Source organism: Dipodomys merriami, unplaced genomic scaffold, assembly GCF_024711535.1.
Source record: "Dipodomys merriami isolate MVZ:Mamm:240054 unplaced genomic scaffold, mDipMer1.0.p SCAF_8, whole genome shotgun sequence".
NCBI classification, from domain to species: domain Eukaryota; kingdom Metazoa; phylum Chordata; class Mammalia; order Rodentia; family Heteromyidae; genus Dipodomys; species Dipodomys merriami.
In genome coordinates, this window is record NW_027206401.1 from 59,244,675 (window position 1) to 59,259,028 (window position 14,354).

General features: G+C 41.7%; 1 protein-coding gene across 1 annotated transcript in view; it reads right to left on the reverse strand.

The window, feature by feature from the left end:
* Window positions 1–428: 428 nt before the first annotated feature.
* Window positions 429–14,354, reverse strand: part of Sh3bgrl2 (SH3 domain binding glutamate rich protein like 2) — a 54,251-nt gene continuing 40,325 nt past the window's right edge. Inside the window, exons 3-4 of the mRNA XM_070010819.1 lie at window positions 7,610–7,690; window positions 429–4,407 (exon numbers count right to left, since the gene is read on the reverse strand). Coding sequence (XP_069866920.1) covers window positions 4,396–4,407; window positions 7,610–7,690 — 93 coding nt within the window. The 3' untranslated portion in view covers window positions 429–4,395. The remainder of the gene's footprint in view (window positions 4,408–7,609; window positions 7,691–14,354) is intronic.

Consider the following 14,354-nt stretch of genomic DNA (forward strand, 5'->3'; position numbering starts at 1 on the left):
ATCCCATAATTAAACATGTTCAATTTATTTCTACTAAAACAATATGCCAAAGAAGCCAATGAAAGCGGCCTGTCACTCCCCAGCTTGGCAGAAATTTGGTTCTGACAATCCAAAAGGCTGGCCGGGATCTGGTGTCCTGAAAATTCTAGCATACTGGTGGAAACACGTGTGGTCTCATGCTGGAAAGCAGCGTGATCTTCTCCATCAAAGCTGAGTGTGCTCTCCCTGCCCAACTCGGTGCACACCCGTAGCTGTGTGTGCGTAGCAGAAGCCACAGGCTAAACTGCCCTTTCTCTTCCCAACAAAGATTCGATTCAGTTATCTACAACTGCAGAAGGAAAAACGGTGACATAGTCACAGTGGAATAATATTTACCAGTGAAAGCTCCCATTGCGATGAACAGACAAAGGAAATGACAGAAGAACGTATCTGATTTAATTCCATTTATTTTTCTTTAAGGACACATACATGGAGGCAAAAAAGAGAAAGAGGAGGAAGTCTGTGATTGCTAGGAATGTGGGGCAGGGAGGCAGGTTCAGGAGGGAGCAATCAGGAAAGGCAATCAGGTGGGAGTCAGGCACACAGGAGTCTATTATTATTGTTGTCATTATTATTACTCTTCATACTTTAGTATATATATATATTTATATTAGATGTGTGCAAATGCATATATGTGTATTTCCTTGCATGTATAAACATTTGAAACTTGGGATGGTTTTAACGAAGAAAAGACCACAAGTACTAATTCAGAGAAGGGCCTGTTGTCTAGAGTGCTGAGAGCTTACCTCAGCTCTGTCACTTACCACCGGCTACCACTGCTGCCCGTCATCCCTGTGGGTGGAGACTGTGCTGTTCAGACAGGCCAGGAAGGCTGACAGAACTAGGAAAGCTCTGGCTATCTGGGTCGCGGGCAGGCAGGGCTCATCTACTAATCTGGTTTCATGACTGAGCACATTCCTGCAAATTTACAGCTTGCTCCCTTCATCCCTCCCCCCACCTTGCCTCCCTCCTGGTGGTTAACATCTGGAGGAGTTCAGCAAGGAGACTGGCCTCACACACTGCCTTTGGAAGTGTTTTCTTCTGTGTTCAGAAGTGACTGTCTCAATAGGACCCTTGGTGTATGTAGTGGTGGCCACCTTGTCTGTTCTCTGTGAGGGGTAGGGAAGCAGGCCCACGGTTGGAGTGTGCTCAGGAGCCCGTGAAGTACACCAGAGCCGAGCCAGTGGCTGAGCAGGTGGCCATCTCGGGCCTGGTTGCTGTGTGAGAGGACTCTGTGTTCTGGGCAAAGCACGGAGGTGGAACTACGGACCAAGCCCAGGGCACCTCAGATGGATGCATCTCGCCCCGAAGGAGCCTGAGCTCTGTGTCTGCACTTCCTGCACGGAAAGACAGCTTCCAACTCAACAGAAAAGACTTGCGCAAATGCAGAACTAAAACTAGAAAACGTGGGAGACACGGGAGGAGACAAAAACTCCATTTTCTGAATGTATGTTTTCTGCCATTTATTCTCTTTAAATTCTGAGTACGAAATCTGAGACAATGCTTGTAGAGACAAATAGGAGAACTAAACTCTAAAAACAACAATGACACAGATTGAAGTGGACCCTGACACTTAAGAAAAACTGCAAAGTAAATGCCCAATTTTTACAAAAAGCGAAATCCTACAACAAAGGCAATGAAAACAAAACAAAATTTAAAAATAAAATAAAACAAAAAACCCAGAATGAGCCTTTGGTACCTTTCAGTAACAAAACCCAGAACTATTTAGTTCATTATCAAGTTAATGTAATGTAAAAACATCAATATGTGAATGTTGAATCAAATCAGAAATAAATCCAAAATATACTAGAGTCTGAGGACAAGTATCATCTTCCTTTTCTCCATTTTGATTTTAATCAAAACCCTGGTGTTTGGAAAAAACAAGTATTTCTTGAAATGAATTTTTTCTGGTCAGCATCCACCTGGCAGTGTGGCACTGCACATTTTACCTAATTTTAAAATGACAACAAACTTTTTTTGTCCCAACAAGCCTATTACAGGAAATTAAAGTTCTGCCTTGAAATATCCTTGATATTACATCATCTGTGCCTGCGAATCCACCTTCTTCCTAGATTCTAACAAGTGTGATGATGAACCCCTCAAGACAGCTGATTGAACAGAATCAGACCATTGCCTCCTGCTTGGAACGCAGCTGGTAACAGTACAAGGAAGGACCCAGAACGACTGAACACAGCATGGTCGGAGGGCTGTGCTTGTGTTCTTGGTAGAGCCGGGTGTCATGGTAAAGGCCACACCCTGTGCTTCTAGCCTACTGTGACAAGGACAATGCCACCTGAGGTTTGTCTTTAGTGTTTGTTTGCTGACACCCCCATCTCCTAAAAACCATGGCAAGAAAATGTCATCCAACTGTGGTGGTAATTTAGCACTGCTATCCATCTGGTAGGTGTAATGCCATTATGCTAGGTATATTATGGTTACGACAAATACAGGTAGTTCTCTCTTTCTTTGCAAGCATAATACTGACCTCACGAATCAGAACTTGCAAAGACCTCCACCTCACCGTGCTGAATGACACTCACTGTACACTGAGTAATTATAACATGGTTAGTCTTCAAATTGCTGTATCTTAGAAAACCAATTTCAGGTCTTACCAGAAGACCCCAAAACATTCCTAGATGGTTCCTGGGGGTTTATCAAATGGAACTTCACTTGGATCTCACTTGATATCAATGGATCTGGATCCATCAGAGCCAGCCATGACCTGACAAGCTTTCCCCTGAGAGAAAGAAAACTATGGATCCTGAGTCTGTTCCAGCCAAGAAGAAATATGTCACACTCTTCCTCTGTCCTGGGCTGTCAACCTTGGGCCTAGGATTTTAGCTTTAGAATTCAAGAAGTTATACATTTCTTTTGCAGAATCATGGTGAGAGGTATAGCATGAGGACACTGGAAATAATCAAGTAGTTCATTCAGTTCTCAGAGTTTGTCCTAGTCAAGGTGGTTCCTATGTTTGCAAATAAACATGTTTATAAGGATACAAAAAAAAAATCAGTCTCTGCCCTAAAGAAGTAGACAGGATCAGTGTTTGTCAGAACCACTCCAAGATGAGCAGAAATTTTTCTCACCAAATACAATTCAGAGTATTCTAAACAGCCCTTTCTTGTATACACTGCTCTGAAATTTCACTTGTGCTCATACATGGAATGAAAATGTGTGCTATCATACTCTGAAAAGACTGAGATTGTGCACTGGCCACATAGAAGAAAAAAGAATGCTAGGAAACACTGAAACATTAACACTGAAAAAAAATAAATTATACAGCAGTATGTATGTGATACTGTAGCTTGAACCCAGGGACTCAGGTACGCTAGGCTAGCACTCTACCACCTGTGCCACAGACTCAGAAGTACAGATAGTTCTTAATATGCTTCATTAAGGATTCACAAAATATACCTGACTGAGATTTTCTTCTCTCAAAAAAATATAATTCCTTCACAAAATAGAATAAACAGCTGTTAAGGAAGCTGCATTTAAAAATCTATGTGAATTTACATACAAATAAATTGCTATAGCTGAGAAGGCCTTCAGATACTAGTCAGACAATTATACCTATAAATTTACTATGTAATTAGTGCACCTCTTAGAATATGTCTTTCAAGCAGTCTTATACATTTAGGTGAATTTTCCCCCCACACAAGAGGAAAAGCACATTTTCCCAAATAGCCATTATTCTCAGCTCTGTAACTTGGTTGCAATCACACAATATTGCAACAGTGATTTCTAAAAACATCTATAGAAGCTTCAGAGGATTTGGAGTGGGGGGGGCGGGCAAGGGTTTCTATTATAAAAGCAATCTAAAACACCTAACTTTTCAGCACATGTTATTAAAAGAACTAGAGAAGTGACATTTGTGATTCTACAGCAAAAATCGTTAACACCCTATGTCAATTAGCATTGCTCTTTTTCTTTCCTTCTGATTCCAACATTCTAGCAGCCTGGCAGACTGATTTTGAGGTACAGTGTAGGCAGCTGAAAGGGGAAGCAGGTTTATGCAGCACTGGTATCTCCTACAACCTAAGGCAGATCCAACACTGCCTCTCCGCTGGTGACAGTCATGACAGATGCATACCTGTAACAGGTGACAGTCCGCTCAGCTCAGTGAGACTCTAGGCAAATCTGAAACTAGGAAAAACACAATCCACCATAGTCCTGATTTGGTTTAAAGCAATCATGCAATCCCCATTTTCCCACATCCTCCAAAAACACCTTTCCCGTGGCAAGCAAGGTTACTGGTGATGATGTGGCCTTTGTCGTAGTGATGCATTAGTGAGCAGGTGTGTGCTGAGTACCAGGGGGCGCTCCAAATGCATCTCCATCACTTTCTGTTTATCTGCGCTAAGGTTCTGCCTATTAGAAGAAAAAAAAAGCACCAGTTACTGCATGGCATTGATGAGAAAATTTGCCCTTGGCAACACTTTTTGTTTTTTTCTTTTCTTTTTTCCCTCCGAAATGTCAAGAATAGAGATTGTTGAAACTGTAATAAAGTCAGTCCTATGTGATGGATCAGGGCAAATCCTGAGTTTCAGGATCACAGCCAGATTTAAATCAAAATCACCCAATGTTCCAAACATACATCAGTGGAAGGCCTACATGTTTTCCCCCATCTGCCGGTTCCCCAGCGAGCAGCAAAGGGCAACACTGGAGTGTTCCCTGTTACAAATAGTACAGGTGATCTCCCGACTGCCACTCTGCCCTTCCACCATGACCTACCTGGCACCAGAGGCCTTTGTACCTGCGCTGGCTGGTCAGTGTGCAGCTGTCCCTGGCAGAGACCCAGAAGTAGAGAAACCTACCCAGTGGGCTCACCTGCAGCCTATTAACGTAACCAAAGCTAGGTTTCTGCCTGAAAATGCTGGGCAAGCAGGCTTCCTTTTCTCAGGGTTAGGCAGGCACCACAGTGGCCAGCCACAACCAGCTCTACATGCTCCCCAGGGGAAATGCTCCTCCACCCACCTTTCAACTCAAGAGAAGGGGGAAACCTATTTTAAATATTAGCAACCTATATAATTTCTACTTTCACAAGTTTGGGACAAGCAACATGTCCAGAGCCAGTGTGCTCTGCAGACCACCATGTGGTGGACTGGTCTTCCCTTTTCTGTGTGTTTTGGGGATGGTCCAGATTCCAGCATGCCCCATGCCAGGGGGTTCTACAGTCAGGAGGGGGGCAATCACAAATGCAAATGTGTCCCTCTGTGTTTCCTGGTTGGCTGTCCAGCCTTGTCTGTTATGTGTGTACAGTGCAGCAGGAATAGGAAAGGAGATAAGAAATCAGTGGGCTGGGCACCAGTGACTCATAATGTCATCCTAGCTTCTCAGGAGGCTACGGTCTGAGGATGATGGTTTGAAGCCAGCCCTGGACAGGAAAGTCATAAGACTCTTTTCTCCAATTAACCATCAGAAAACTGGAAATGGTCCTGTGGCTCAAAGTGGCAGAGTGCTAGCCTTGAGCAAAAAGGCTCTAGGACAATGTGCCTAAGCCCTGAGTTCAAGCCCAACAACCAACACACAAACAAAAAGCAAGCATCTGGTCTCATCTTTCAGCACACTAAATCTGTGAACATTCCATGCAAGTCTCAAACTGTAGATGGTATACTGAATTACTACCAAGGTGAAAAACCAGTGGCTAGGAAGGGGAGATGCACAACTGCTTGGTAACATTTTCAGTTCTCTCCTATGAAGATGACCCCCGAATGGATGGAGAGTGCGAGCGCAGATCCCGGGTGGCCACCATTGCTGTGCTGCTGCTCCAGGTAATCCAAGGCAATCGCTGCCCTTGGAATGGACTTCTAACATCAAGCCAAGGCCACAGAACCAAGATCAACTCTAATACCACCACCATAGGCCACATCCGAATGCATACTGTGTTCATCCCAGATGTCTACATATTTTGGAGAGAATAGATTGTAAAAAGAATAAAAATGTCAGCCTGTGGAGTCCCCAAGGAATGTGGGGGATGAGGGGAAAGCGCCCAAAGGAACAATGAGACCACACACACACAGTGTTTTTAAAAAGGTTTTTGCACAAACAGTGAGGCCTACTGGGGTTTTGCATTCATTAAGCCACCCCTTACCCCAGTTTTCTTTTCTTTTTTCAGTCCTTTGAAGACAGAGATCTGATTGGGTAATATCTTTAGATGAAATAGGTTATACAAATACCCTAATTTTTCCAACAAGTATTCAAATGTTCCGTCTTTATAAAAATAGCTTGAAGAACCTGTAAATACTTTCTGTGTGGGTTTTGCCTCTGCTTAAAACATGCACAAAGAAACCACCCACCACCATCTGTGGACTTTTCTTGATGTGGATGGCAGGGATGGCAGGGCTCAGTGTGGTGGGGGCTGCTTTGTGATTCTATCCTCCCCCAGCTGAGCCGGGACAGTCCCTGTTCTGAGAGCCTCCAGAGACCTCGTACTCGCGACAGCCACGCCCCCAGGGGTGCATGCCGCTTCCACTGAGTTACACATAGACACTCAGGCCTTCAACTTGAAAAACTGCCAAAACCTCACAATTACTACGTACAGAAAGACCCAAAGACATTCCCCAAAAATGTCCATATGGTGAGCTCTGGGCCTTGCTTTCCATGTTCTACTTTACAGTTTCTATTTTTTCCCCAGGTTTTCTAGATAAGTCTAGGCTACTTTCATAAGAAGAAATAAAATAGTATACATTTAAAAAAATTAAATAATCAAAATGTTACCTTACTTAATAAACTTTTTAATTTTTTTTTTATTTTGAAAGTGGATCCATGTACTTGATAAAGTGAAACCCACACCATATTTAAGTCTAAACATGAGACAAACTTATTAGGTCCTTTATGTTTTCCAAAAGACATGATTTACGAAAGCAGGCTAAAAGGTACTGTGATTGGCTAAGGGATTGCAGCATTTCCTCCCGCCCAAGTTTGTTTTTGTAGACCATCTTTTCTCCAATATAAAGTTCAACCTACAAAAGTACTTTTCATATAATGGCTTTCAAAATTCTGCAGTGCAGTCCTTTCCTGGTGTGTGTGGGGAATGGCTCTGGACCTTCTTGGGGAGGCAGATGCTCAGGTCTTTTAAATAATACGCCATAGTTGCACATGATATATGCACACATATGCTTCCAATCATCTCTAGATTACTTATGAAACCTAGCACAATTTAAATGCTATATAAATAGATGTCATATTGTATTAAGATATAATGAGAAATAGAATCTGCAGGTGTTTATACACATGTACTTTTTAAAAAATATTTTCGATCTGTGATAGGATGAATCAAAGCTGTAATATAAACTAACAATTTAAAAATAGAAATTGTCACCTATTTTAATAGGTAGAATAGAATTTAATTATTCTTCTTAAAGAATGGGGTGTAAGTTACAAACTAATACTCTAATTCCTGGCAACAACTGAACATTAGAAAGAGAATGAGGCTTCTTTGTGTTAACATTGAACAGTCTATAATTAATGCACTAAAAGCTTAGGGAGACTCTATATGCATCCCTTTGACCTTAATCCCTAGGACAATTCAAGAAAGATGACCTCCAAAGAATAAAAAAAATTAACTTACCTTTGATGCCAACCGTGGTTTCAGGCCTAGGAATGAAAAGACCGTGTTGCTTTCCTTTGATTCAAAAAAGCTGTCATAATCCTAGGAGGAGAAAAAGAGGATTGGACAAAGTTTATAAATAAAAGCAAACAATTATTTTTATAGCTGGGTGCTTTTGAGAAATTCTTTATGGAGATAAAACATATCATTGCCTCTGTAGGGATCAGGAAAGAGTTTCATACACTTGCGAGGATTATTCCACTACAAAAGCTTCTTTGTAATAACAACCCCAACAACTTTTCCACCCAAAACTTAAGACACCATTAAAATTTGTCCACAGATATGAAATAGGAACTTCCTCCCTTTTTTCTTCACATGCCAGACTAATTCTATCTATTGTGGAATCACTCTGACCTAAGATTTTACTTGAGGTCTTAAATCTGGAAGGCTGCCTCACAATTCCAGTTCGTATTTTGCTATCCAGGGGTTTAAAAAAAAACTGGCTGGGTAAACAACAGCTGAAAGGTCTCTAGGTGTCAACATGAGTTGCTTCTATTCTGCTTTTGAAGTCTCCCACATTCTTTGAGACTACATCTTCAGAGAGAATAAAAAGATCAAATAAAAACTAAAGGAAACTGTATTCTCTATAACATTTATCTTTGCCTCAGTCACAGAATCATTTTTTTTCTCTTACTTTTACAAGCACAACCATCAAGAAATTCTGATCAGTGTGTCCTTCCATTTTTCTTTTCCAAAGTTTATATACATCCTATGACCTAGTTTTTTTAAGTTAAGTTAAGTTTAAACCTTGGTAGTTTGATCAATTTCATCCTGAATAGAGATGGAAAGCAGACAGTTCTCTGTCACTTTTAGGCATGCTTTGTGCTGGTGACTTACAACTAAATATTCGGTTGTGTCCTATTCTGCACGGAACAGTGGGGTAGAGACTGGCGCAGCGGGAGCGCGGGAGCCCTGGGATGTGGAGCTGCGTTTCTGTGGCGTTGGGCTCCACACTCCAGGTGCTCCGTGATGACCCCTGCCTGAGAGGAAGCCAGGCCTGTGCGCCTGTGTGCTGCTGCCCAGGAACCCTCAAGAACCCCTGCCGGGCTGAGCCAATGGCTTCACAATGACAGGTGAAACGGAGCTCCAACCCCCAAACTTTGTACAGGTTTGTGGATGCCGCAACTCTTGTCCAAAATTTTTAGCCAGGTGAGTATCACAGTTCTGAAAGGAGTTTGTCATGTGAATTCAGTCATGTCAGCTTCAGGCCAACCAGCTGCTCCTTCCTGGGTTGACCAAGAGGGAGTAGCATGTCCGCATGGAGGCTCAACATGCAAGCAGCTGATCAGCTAAGCAGACAGGAGGGGACAATCAGCTAAGCAGGTGAATTGTTGGGACGGAGTGCTCAGGGAAAGAACAGCACTGGGGAAGATGGAATTTGGCAGGGTGACTGGTTTCCTTGTATGCTGGACTTAACCAAGATCAAAGTTCTGCATTTTACTTATATACAAGGGTGCAGGAGTCATATTTGAGTTTGGAGCAAGGAGTAAAGCAATCTAGTTTCCTGAAGAAAATAACTAAGTGAGCTGTGAGGAGAATGGCTCAGAAAGAGGCCAGTAAGAAGGAAGCCAGGGAAAGGAGGGGATTGTAGCATGGTGGTGCCAGCACCACCATGGGGGAGGCAATGAGGACAGAGAGAGTGGTGGACATTGGAAAAGTAGACTTCACATGTGTTTGTAGGAGGCTGAGGGTGACAGGGAAGAGTGAGAATTAGCTTGCTCTGTGTTCGCTGCAGCATGTAAAGACTGGAAAGAAAGCAGATTCCAGGAAGGCTGCAGCCAATTAAACATGTGATGTCTGAGAAACCGTATATGACAGAGCAGCTGAGAAAATATAAACAAGAGAATCAAAGATTGCCAGTAATTCTTGGATATTACAGGCTTTATGGAACTTACCCAAAAATATATAATCTTTTGTAAGACAAATTAAGACCCCCAAATATATTACAAACAGGTCTAAGATGTGGGACAAAAGGCGTCAACTAGAAATGTTACATTCTTTGTCATAAAGCTTTGTCATTTAATAACACTTCATTAGTGTGGGTTTAAGTCACACGTTCTGTGAAAATGTGTTGTTTACACGGCATGTGGTAAGAGGAAGAAGAATGCTAGGCTATGGCTAGATTTATCCCATCCCTTTAAATACCTCTCTGTGAAATTCCCCTTCCTTCTGTACTCTGCCTCTACTCAGTCTAAATGTTTTCCTTAGGGAATCTCATTCTAATTAATTCCCATCTTCTAGCTCTGATCACTCCTTTGGGTTCTGGTTCCTATAAGCAAACAACTGTTCACAGACACTTAAAATGGGCCCCACTGTGTAACACACTCTATACACCCAAAACCAAAGCAGTTCAGGACCCTTCTCATCCCTCAACCACTACTGTATACATCATTCAAGCCTCTCCATTTTTCTATCTCTGTTTCCATCACCCTAACCCAAGCTACACTTATACCCTTATACATAGTTAATAAGGGGTTATTAGCTATGGCCCACTCTGCCTGCTCTCACCTATTTCTACCACTGTCATCCTGCTAGGGGGGAGCAGGTGGATATTTGAAAAATGCAAATGTAATCCTATCACAATGTGCGTGAAATCACTTGTTGCAAGTCTGCTCATAGCCTAAGTTTTTTTTATATACTCATCAAATGGTTGCAGGAAGGTGCAGATAAATGTCCATTTATCTGTACAGTGCATCTTCATCAGAATCAATCCCTTCATCCTTCTCCCTTTCTCCCCTTTTGAAATTCAGTGCCATATCTCTATGGAGGCCTCTTGCTAAATTGTGTCCACACAAGAGTTTAGAACTTTTCAATTAAGGTAATTACTTCCTTAAACAAAAGTGTCAAGTACAACATTGTAATTAATCTCGAACCCAGAATAACTTACAGAAAATCATTTCTAAGCCTGGCGCTGGTAGCTCATGCCTACAATCCTAGCTACTCAGGAGGCTGAGATCAGAGGATCACAGTGTGAATCCAGCTTGGGTATAAAAGACTCTTACCTCTAGAAAACCAGAAGTGGAGCTGTGGCTCAAACTGGTAGGGCGCTAGCCTTGAGCAAGAGAACTCAGGGAGTGTGCCCAGGCCCTGACTAACCAAAAAAAAAAAAAAAAAAAAAAATCATTTCTAAAAGTCTATGTTAATGCAAGTGAAAGAGAAGGAATATGGTTGAAGTACTTTGTTTACATGTATGAAAACAAAATATTGGAACCTGTCACAACTGTTTCTGAGAAGAAAAGAGAGGAGCTGGACACTGGTGGCTCACACCTGTAATCCTAACTACGCAGGAGGCTGAGATCTGAGGATAGAGATTCAAAGCCAGCCCAGGCAGGAAATTTCATGAGAGTCTTATCTCGAATTAACCAGCAAAAAGCCAGAAGTGGAGCTATGGCTCAAGTGGTAGAGTGCTAGCTTTGAGCAAAAAAAAAAAAAAAAAAAAAAAAAGGTCATGGACAGTACCCAGCCCCTGAGTGCAAGCCTTAGGACTGCCAAAAATGAAAAGGAGTAGCGAGTGGGAAATGTTAGCAAGAGAAAGTGATGGGGTATGAGTGACTGGAATATATTGTACCCATGTGCGGAAATGTTATAATGAATCTTTCCTTGTACAACTAATGTATGCTAATTTAAAAAGTTAAAATACAAAGGACAGTCCATATTAGACTAGTACCTGATGCCAATCAGGTTACTAGTAAGATCTGTGTCCAATGGACAAATGAACTGGGGCTGTCAACAAATGATCAGCATATCATTCTTCTGTTATATCATGCTCTTAACAATTGCCTAGTTTTAAAAAAAAAACTGTGAAAAATATACTTTGTGACATTCAAATGCTTTTGGGTATCCTAATGAGTCTTCAAGTTCACAGAGATTAAAAATTATTTTTGTCATATCTGGACAAAGAGTAAATGATAAGTTAAAATCTAGAACTTCTTAATAACATTTCTCAGAGTTCAAACACACGATGTGAGACCATTTAAGAATAATATCATCTTGGGAATTGAAAAATCACTTCTTCCAATGTGACCATTTTCTTCACGACCACAATGCCACAATGATGAGAATTCCTGAAATCACAAAATGTAAACTCTCACCCGTAAGTCTCATACATATGCAAATATATATTTATATATTATATGTATATGTTGCTGGGCACTGGTGGCTCAGACCTGTAATTCTACTACTCACAAGGCTGAGAACTGAGGATAATGATTTGAAGCTAGCTGAAGGAGAAAAGTCGATGAGACTCTTAACTCCAATAAACTACTAAAAAAAAGCCTGAAGTGGAGCTATGGCTCAAGTGGTCGAGTGGAAGCCTTCAGCAAAAAAGAAGCTCAGGTATAGTGCCAAGACCCAGAGTTCAAGCTCCAGAACCAGCACCAAATAAAATTAAATAATTATATGTGTATGTAATAAATGAGGAAATAGGATACTAGTATTCTTAAATAAGAGAAAGATTTTTAAATCAAATTATATTTCATTAAAAAAACACAACTCCAATAATGTTTCTACATTGCTTCCTGAATCTGGCAGTGAGAGGTGCTCTTTGAAGTGTTTATAAATACCGGTCACAGACTGCACATTTTCTGGATATAAAGATCAGCAGACTGCACATTTTCAGAATATATATAAAGAGATTACCTCCGAATGACTTTGCAGAGGAATACAAACTTAAAATTACACACAAAGTAGCCAGTTTCAGGGCCAGTACACACTTTCATTATATCTAAGATAAAGAAGAAACAAAGTTACTTTCTTTCTAATGCCAATTTCTTAGGAAAAGCAAAGTTTCTGGGCAGCAGAATATAGTATAACTTAGCATTCTTACTCACTAAGCTGAAGAGCTGTTTTTTAAAGGAAAAGAAAGAACTCTTATTGTGATAACATCTAGAACAGGCAGAGGTTACAAGAGTCTCCCTCTCCCACATGGCTCAGTTAGAGACATTATCTGGACACTCCATTAGACTAGTACAGACAAAGCAACACCGGAGATGAAGATTTTTTTTATCGTAAAGGTGATATATAGAGGGGTTACAGTTACCTAAGTCAGGTAATGAGTACATTTCTTTTTGAACGGTGTCACCTCTTCTCTTCAGTTCTCCCAGTTTTTTCCCTCCTGGCCTCCCTCCCACCAAAGTTGTATAGTTCATTTCCAGCATAGTGTCTAGTGAGTGTCACTGCTGAAGACCTTTAACTCTTCTGCCCTTTCAGTGTTTCCCAGGAGAGCAGCCATTCGACCGCAGCCACACAGACCCGTGCTCAGTCACAATTAGGTGACCAGAGCATCAACAAATAGAAGGCCACAGGGAACACAAGTGATGCATAGACAGCAAGGAAATGGCTGCCGCCATCGATCTGAATGAGTCAAAGGAAATTAGGCTCACCCAAAGGAAGAAAATAAAAAAGCAATCTGAAATGAAAGACACCTTTTTATAGAACCCCACTGCAGCTGTCCCTGCTGGTATGGGGCAGAGGTTCCTGCTGAAATTCTTCTCAAGCTTGAGATGGTCCTGGGCAGAACTTTTTAAAAAAATTAGTATACTAGTATAAGGGGCTGGGGGGCCACTGTGAGAACTCCAGACACGTACAGTGTACCTGGAACGTCCTGGTTTTGTGGGTAAAGACTGGAGATGCTATCTTGTGCTTTATGAAACCTTGGTGAGAGAGAGCTGGCAGTTCTAGTCAGACAGCACAGGTAGGATGCAGAAAGACTCCATTTGGCATTTTTAAAAAATGGCAAACACTGAAATGTGCCTAATCCCGAAGCAGGGGATTTGAACCCCTGACTTCTGTTTAGGATCTGTGATCACACTGGTTCCTGATGGCAGAGCAGGCATGCACACCTATCTCCCTTCACTCTTGTCAGATGCCAAATGAAACTACAGGGGAATACAAACAAATAAATATACACATATAACACATATGTATATGGATATATGTATGTATGTATGTATGTATACATATATTTGGTTGTAAATTTTTCCAATAACAAGCAATTAAAATGTAAACAAATACAACTGGATTAGTGGGGGGGGGGAGGGGGAAACAAGCAGAGGAGAGCAAAGCATCAAACAAGAGAAGTGCAACCTTCCCCTAGGTAACCACAGAATCTCTGCAAGGCAGAGACACACAGCAGTGGAGACTCCTGGTGCACCAGGGAACATCCAAGCATCAAAGATGCATGCCTGGGTGAAGGGGTAAGGCACAATCCCTTTTCAGGCAGCCAGCTCTCTCTAGAAAGGCTCTTAAAAGAACTCTGCCTGCCCGTCCCAGTGCAAAGGCCTGCTCACTCTGGACTCTGTATCAGCACATGAGAGAAAGAAATGTTCAATGGAAAGGAGGGCTGTTCTAGAAGAATACACTTTCTCATGTGTACTTTATTGCTCTCTCCTTAGCACCTCGAGGCTTCCTGCTGCACCCCAGTCTCCTGCAGTCTCATCTACCCTCCTTCTCAGAGGGAAACAGGTTTGTGCAAGTCTAGGAGCACGCTTCTCTAAGAGGGCAAGACAAAATATGGCAAGCAGAATCAGCGCTGGAGAGAACAGGGAAACCTTTAAACATGCTTCTAACTAACAGCCTGCAGAGATCAAACACACTGTAGCCACAAAACAAGATGGAGCCAGTATTTTTTTTAAAGTAATAGAAAACCACAACCAAAGAGCGGAAATTACACTTGATTGCTACATAAAAAATTTGACAAACAACAGAC